At 52.0% G+C, this 7,780-nt stretch overlaps 1 protein-coding gene across 1 annotated transcript in view; it reads left to right on the top strand.

Moving 5' to 3' along the window:
- dgke (diacylglycerol kinase, epsilon) overlaps positions 1–7,780 on the top strand; it is a 29,630-nt gene that overhangs the window by 5,367 nt on the left and 16,483 nt on the right. Inside the window, exons 2-5 of the mRNA XM_068058656.1 lie at positions 469–588; positions 3,772–3,915; positions 5,445–5,602; positions 5,773–7,222. Of these exons, the coding sequence (XP_067914757.1) occupies positions 469–588; positions 3,772–3,915; positions 5,445–5,602; positions 5,773–7,222 (1,872 nt within the window). The remainder of the gene's footprint in view (positions 1–468; positions 589–3,771; positions 3,916–5,444; positions 5,603–5,772; positions 7,223–7,780) is intronic.

A 7,780-nucleotide genomic window follows, 5' to 3' on the forward strand; every position in this document is an offset into this window, starting at 1 on the left:
CTCTTCCCCCCCCCCATCTCTCTTCCCCCCCCCCATCTCTCTTCCCCCCCCCCCATCTCTCTTGCCCCCCCCCATCTCTCTTGCCCCCCCCCATCTCTCTTGCCCCCCCCATCTCTCTTGCCCCCCCCATCTCTCTTCCCCCCCCCCCATCTCTCTTCCCCCCCCCCATCTCTCTTCCCCCCCCCCATCTCTCTTCCCCCCCCCCATCTCTCTTCCCCCCCCCATCTCTCTTCCCCCCCCCTTCTCTCTTTCCCCCCCCATCTCTCTTTCCCCCCCCCATCTCTCTTTCCCCCCCCCATCTCTCTTTCCCCCCCCCCATCTCTCTTTCCCCCCCCCCCCCCATCTCTCTTTCCCCCCCCCCCCCATCTCTCTTTCCCCCCCCCCCCCCCATCTCTCTCCCCCACCCCCCCAACCCTGAGTATTGTGTGCACTGCACTGACCCTGTTTGTAACTCCTTCCTATCTGCAGTTCTCCTACATGTGCCCGAAAAACTGGACCCCAGTTCTGGTTCTCGCCAACACTCGTAGTGGAAACAACATGGCCCAGGGTCTGATGGGAGAATTCCGGTCAATCCTTAATCCCATTCAGGTAACCTTCTGGGCATGTGTGGGTTTCCTCCCCGACAACTTAATGAAAGGGGGGTCAGTATTCATATGACACCTCATCCAGTCTCTGAACTTCTCACATAGGCAATGAAGTGTTGAATTGCAGCAGTGAATGAATAACTAGTGTTGGGATAGTGGGTATATCACAGGGAAAACACCCCTGCTCCTCTTCCTGTAGTGATATTTTATTTTATTTTATTAATTGATGGGATGTGGGCATTGCTGGCATTTCCAGCATTTATTGCTCGTCCCTAATTGCCCTTGAGAAGGTGGTGGTGAGCTGCCTTCTTGACCGCTGCAGTCCATGTGGGGTAGGTACACCCACAGTGCTGTTAGGAAGGGAGTTCCAGGATTTTGACCCAGTGACAGTGAAGGAACGGCGATATAGTTCCAAGTCAGGATGGTGTGTGACTTGGAGGGGAACTAGCAGGTGGTGGTGTTCCCATGCATTTGCTGCCCTTGTCCTTCTAGTTGCTAGAGTTTGCGGGTTTGGAAGGTGGTGCCTCAGTAACCTTGGTGCGTTGCTGCAGTGCATCTTGTAGATGGTACACACTGCTGCCACTGTGCGTCGGTGGTGAAGGGAGTAAATATTGAAGGTGATGGATGGGGTGCCGATTAAGTGGGCTGCTTTGTCCTGGATGGTGTCAAGCTTCTTAATTGTTGGAGCTGCACCCATCCAGGCAAGTGGAGAGTATTCCATCACACTCCTGACTTGTGCAATGTGGACAGGCTTTGAAAACATATAAATTAGGAGCAGGAATAGGCCACTCGGCCCCTCGAGCCTGCTCTGCCATTCAATAAGATCATGGCTAATGTGATTGTCACATCAACTCCACATTGATAACTTTTCTTCCCCTAAGAATCTATCTACCTCTGCCTTAAAATATTCAAAGACTCTGCTTCCACCGCCTTTTGAAGAAGAGAATTCCAAAGACTCACGACCCTCTGAGAGAAAAAAATTTCTCCTCATCTCTGTCTTAAATGGCCGACCCCATCTTTCTTTGTTGTAGGTATGATTCCAACCAGTGAAGAGTTTTCCTACTGATTCCTATTGACATCAATTTTGATAGGGTTCCTTGATGCCACACTCAGTCAAATGCTGTGATGAGGACTGGAGCCGTACATCCACTTGCAGATCGTGTCTGACTCCCTCCACTCAAACTTCTCAAACCATGTTAATGGCCACCCCCTCGACCTTTCCGTCTTGGTCTTGCTAGTCCCATCTTACCAATCATATATAAGGCCATCTCTGATCACTTTTTTGTATCACACTCCCCCCACATCCCCTTTCCATGCCCAACCCTACCACCTTCTGATCCTATCCCTGGGGAAAAAAACTGTCCCCAATTCACTTACAACTGCACTTTTAAAATCCCAACTGTCTTGCTTCTGGCCCTTTGTTCGCTTCAGCATTTCTGCAGCTACTGATTTGCTCAACCTTACCCTCCCCTCCATCTTTGTCCTCGCCCCCAGTGAAACTATTACTCACTCTCTCAAACTAACCATTCCCTCAGTATGGCCCTCATCTCCCCATTAAGTTCAAGGGATGCAAAATTTAAAGGATATGGTGGACTACTGACTTGTCTATCCAAACTACATCTGGCTGAACTGCATAAAGCATATCTGCTCCTGCTCTCATCTGCTGAAATTGCTCATTATTCCAGGATCATCCTGGAATGCAAAGATAACCCCTGTTGTCTTAAACCCCTGTCCCCTCCACCTTACCTTCAACAATAATTGCATGGACCTCTTTGTCACTAAGATCAAGACCATTCGATCTGCTGCTTCCCTGCTTTCCACTAACCCATCGGGCCAGACTTCCACCTATTTTTTCCCTTGACACATTCCTGCTGAGCGCCCAGTTTTCCCTCCTGGTCCCCACAGTTCTCTCTCTTCAGGTGCTGTCCCCCTCTCCTTTAATCTGCTGTCAACACTTAATAAACAACAGAACTTTGGACACCTGGAGAAGTTGTTTACAAAGAAGTGACAGGTCAAGATAGATGGAGGTCAAAAGGTTGACCTTTTGTCGGTTTCACTTTTGAATTGTTTTGAGTTAGGGTCGAACTGTATAAAAAGGGAGAAAACTTCCAGGCAGAGGGGAGGGCAACACAACCCAGCTCAACTTTCCAGCACCCCTTTAAAAAGATCCAGAGAAGTCCACTGTGTCAACTCAGCTCATCTCTCTCTCGGGAAGAAAGCCTGCTAAATTAATTCTCAACGGGGCCTGAAAAGAACTGTTCTAAAAGATCCCGGTGCCAATTTTGGAACACAACATATCTCGTGCGGTTTTTTCAAGAATGAGCAAGTATTCAGCCCAAGTGTGTTTTTTGTCTGTAATAGAGCACTAAAAAACCAAAAAAAACCCTTTACTTTTCCAGTTAACCGGTGTATGTGTGAGTGTGAACGGCTAAGGTAAAAAGGCTATAAGACCTCTTTTATAATCTGATAATTTTGTTATTTATTAAAGAAACCTGGTTGGTCTGTTTTGCTAGGATAAAGATAGAGTATACGATTGACTGTATCAGTAAGTGGGAAAAAATGTAAATATATGTTGTGACCAGTGGAGAAGTGGAACTAGAATAAACGGTGCACTCCTCCCACCTCGGTCATTACAATACAAGTTGGCCGTGTGGTTGATAGAGGAAGAAAGCTGTAGACTGCAGAAAGATAAGGCACACAGGATACATTTATTTATTAGCTGAGTCACAGAATATAAGAGCTGGGACGTTATGCCAGAACTGTATAAAACACTAAAATAAAAACAAGAAATGCTGGAACCACTCAGCAGGTCTGGCAGCATCTGTGGAAAGAGAAGCAGAGTTAACGTTTCGGGTCAGTGACCCTTCATCGGAACAGACCCTTCATCATCCTTCATCGGATGCTTTTATTTTAGTGTATAGCAAGAGTACCATGTTGTTCTGGTCACTGCATTATGGTGTTGATTGCACTGGAGAGGGTACAGAGGAGTTTATAAGGATGTTGCCAGTCTCTAGATTGAGAATTGAATCCACAACCTGCGAGTGTTATCACTGAACCACAGCTGACACCTGCATTAACACTGACATTAGCATCAGCACCAACGACTGCACCAAGTCAGTCGTGTGTGTGAGAGATTAGTGAACGACCACTAGTTTCAGTCCTGAACGCACATTGTTTCTCTTGGCAGGTTGTTGATCTTGGTTCCTCGACTCCACAGAAAGCTCTGCAGCTGTGCACGCTTCTGCCGAACCACGCGGCCCGAGTGCTGGTGTGTGGTGGAGATGGGACGGTGGGCTGGGTGTTGGACGCCATTGATGAAATGAAATACAAGGTAATGGAGTAAAGCTCCCTCTACACTGTCCCCATCAAACACTCCCAGGACAGGTACAGCACGGGGGTTAGATACAGAGTAAAGCTCCCTCTACACTGTCCTCATCAAACACTCCCAGGACAGGTACAGCACGGGGGTTAGATACAGAGTAAAGCTCCCTCTACACTGTCCTCATCAAACACTCCCAGGACAGGTACAGCACGGGGGTTAGATACAGAGTAAAGCTCCCTCTACACTGTCCCCCATCAAACACTCCCAGGACAGGTACAGCACGGGGGTCAGATACAGAGTAAAGCTCCCTCTACACTGTCCTCATCAAACACTCCCAGGACAGGTACAGCACGGGGGTTAGATACAGAGTAAAGCTCCCTCTACACTGTCCCCCGTCAAACACTCCCAGGATAGGTACAGCACGGGGGTCAGATACAGAGTAAAGCTCCCTCTACACTGTCCCCATCACACACTCCCAGGACAGGTACAGCATGGGGGTTAGATACAGAGTAAAGCTCCCTCTACACTGTCCCCCATCAAACACTCCCAGGACAGGTACAGCACGGGGGTTAGATACAGAGTAAAGCTCCCTCTACACTGTCCCCATCACACACTCCCAGGACAGGTACAGCACGGGGGTTAGATACAGAGTAAAGCTCCCTCTACACTGTTCCCCCATCAAACACTCCCAGGACAGGTACAGCACGGGGTTAGATAGGTTTAAGTAGGTTCACAGACTCCCAGGCCGCCTGTACTTTCTGCGGCCTGGACGAGTCCATATTCCACGTATATATGGAGTGTGTGAGGTTGAAGCCCCTCTTTGAGTATTTGAAGGGGCTGCTCCTCAGGTTTTGGCTGCACTTCAGTCCCACGCTCCTGATCTTTGGGCACCCGGTGCGGAGGGGCTTGGGCCGGGAGGAGGATCTCCTCGTCGGTCTGCTGCTGGGCCTGGCCAAGGTGGCAATTCACAGGTCCAGGCTGCGGGCCGTCGGGGGGGTGGTGGGGGGGTCCATCCTCCCTGATTGCCTGCCCCTCTCTCGCGATTACGTTCGCGCCCGCATGTCCCTGGAGAAGGAGCATGCGGTGTCCGCCGGTACGCTTGAGGCCTTCCGCGACCAGTGGGCTCCGCAGGGACTGGAGTGCATCATCGACGCCGAGTATGGCATTTTAATTTTGAGTTTTGTTTTATTTCTTTGTAATAGTTTAAAAATGTATATAAAGGGGGCCTGAGGAATAAAGGCCCCCTTGACATAAAATACGTAAAAGGGGCCTGGGGTATAAAGGCCACCTTGGAAAAAAAAAGAAAATGGCATTGGATGCAGAGTAAATTTTCCCTCTACACTGTCGCATCAAACACTCCCAGGACCGGTACAGTATGGCCTACAAATTCTGTCTTGGGTAAGATTAATTATGGCTTACAGCCGACCGTTGCTGCAACTCCAATCTGTGTCCTGTCACTTGTGCCTGATCTGGATCCTGATACCAGTTCCATTTAGTCTGTGTCATTGGCAGTTAAACCAGATGCTCTCTTTATCCAGGGACAGGACCAGTACATTCCTCGTGTGGCTATTCTCCCCCTGGGAACTGGGAATGACTTGTCCCACACTCTTGGCTGGGGAGCTGGATATGCTGGTGACATCGCAGCAGAAGTGATCTTAGAGAATGTTCTGGAGGGGGAGACAATGAAGTTAGATCGGTAAGTCCTGGGGAGCTGTTAAGTTGGATGATGGCGGCCTGGGGAGCTGTTACATTGGATGATGGCGGCCTGGGGAGCTGTTGTGTTGGATGATGGTGGCCTGGGGAGCTGTTGCGTTGGATGATGGTGGCCTGGGGAGCTGTTGCGTTGGATGATGGCGGCCTGGGGAGCTGTTGTGTTGGATGGTGGCCTGGGGAGCTGTTGTGTTGGATGATGGTGGCCTGGGGAGCTGTTGTGTTGGATGGTGGCCTGGGGAGCTGTTGTGTGGGATGTTGGCGGCCTGGGGAGCTGTTGTGTTGGATGGTGGCCTGGGGAGCTGTTGCGTTGGATGATGGCGGCCTGGGGATCCGTTGTGCTGGATGGTGGCCTGGGGATCCGTTGTGCTGGATGGTGGCCTGGGGAGCTGTTGTGCTGGATGGTGGCGGCCTGGGGAGCTGTTGTGTTGGATGGTGGTGGCCTGGGGAGCTGTTGCGTTGGATGATGGCGGCCTGGGGAGCTGTTGCGTTGGATGATGGCGGCCTGGGGAGCTGTTGCGTTGGATGGTGGCCTGGGGAGCTGTTGCGTTGGATGATGGCGGCCTGGGGAGCTGTTGCGTTGGATGCTGGTGGCCTGGGGAGCTGTTGTGTTGGATGCTGGCGGCCTGGGGAGCTGTTGTATTGGATGCTGGCTGGGGAGCTGTTGGGGTGGGGGGCAGGTTGGTGGGGCGGGCTGGGAGCTGTTGTGTTGGATGTGGCGGCCTGGGGAGCTGTTGTGTTGGATGGTGGCGGCCTGGGGAGCTGTTGTGTTGGATGGTGGCGGCCTGGGGAGCTGTTGTGTTGGATGGTGGTGGCCTGGGGAGCTGTTGTGTTGGATGGTGGCGGCCTGGGGAGCTGTTGTGTTGGATGGTGGCGGCCTGGGGAGCTGTTGTGTTGGATGGTGGCGGCCTGGGGAGCTGTTGTGTTGGATGGTGGTGGCCTGGGGAGCTGTTGTGTTGGATGGTGGCGGCCTGGGGAGCTGCTGTGTTGGATGGTGGCGGCCTGGGGAGCTGCTGTGTTGGATGATGGCGGCCTGGGGAGCTGTTGTGTTGGATGGTGGCGGCCTGGGGAGCTGTTGTGTTGGATGGTGGTGGCCTGGGGAGCTGTTGCGTTGGATGGTGTTGGCCTGGGGAGCTGTTGCGTTGGATGGTGGTGGCCTGGGGAGCTGTTGCGTTGGATGATGGTGGCCTGGGGAGCTGTTGCGTTAGATGATGGTTGCCTGGGGAGCTGTTGCGTTGGATGGTGGTGGCCTGGGGAGCTGTTGCGTTGGATGGTGGTGGCCTGGGGAGCTGGTGCGTTGGATGGTGGTGGCCTGGGGAGCTGTTGCGTTGGATGGTGGTGGCCTGGGGAGCTGTTGTGTTGGATGGTGGTGGCCTGGGGAGCTGTTGTGTTGGATGGTGGTGGCCTGGGGAGCTGTTGTGTTGGATGGTGGTGGCCTGGGGAGCTGTTGTGTTGGATGGTGGTGGCCTGGGGAGCTGTTGTGTTGGATGGTGGTGGCCTGGGGAGCTGTTGTGTTGGATGGTGGTGGCCTGGGGAGCTGGTGCGTTGGATGGTGGTGGCCTGGGGAGCTGTTGTGTTGGATGGTGGTGGCCTGGGGAGCTGTTGTGTTGGATGGTGGTGGCCTGGGGAGCTGTTGTGTTGGATGGTGGTGGCCTGGGGAGCTGTTGTGTTGGATCTTTATTAAAAGATGCCTCAATGTGCTTCACGGGTCTATTGCATAAAAATTGACTTTGTGCCAAAGGAGAAAATCTTGAGGAGTGACCAACCGTTTGATTTAAGTGGTTTTTAAGGAAGGTCTTAAAGGAACGGGGTTGGAGTGATTTATGGATGGGACCTAAGTGATGTAAGGCACGCTGCCAATTGTGGGGCAAAGGAGCAAGATGCACGAGAGGTCAGCATTGGAGGAATAGTGTATTCAGTGGGGGTGAGGGGGAGCTTGTAGGAATGCAGCAGGTTACAGTGATTGGAAGGGGCAAGGCCATGGAGGAATTAAAACATGAGGGTGCGAAGCTGAAGATCAGGAGCCACTGTAGGTTGGCAAGAAAGGTGTGATGTGTGAAAGAAACGTGGTGTGAATTTGGATACGATCAATAGAGTTTTGGACGAGCTGAAATTTATGGAGAATGGGAGGTTAGCCAGGTGAGCATGGAATAGTTGAATCCCA

The sequence above is a fragment of the Heterodontus francisci genome, chromosome 26 (assembly GCF_036365525.1).
Source record: "Heterodontus francisci isolate sHetFra1 chromosome 26, sHetFra1.hap1, whole genome shotgun sequence".
NCBI lineage: Eukaryota > Metazoa > Chordata > Chondrichthyes > Heterodontiformes > Heterodontidae > Heterodontus > Heterodontus francisci.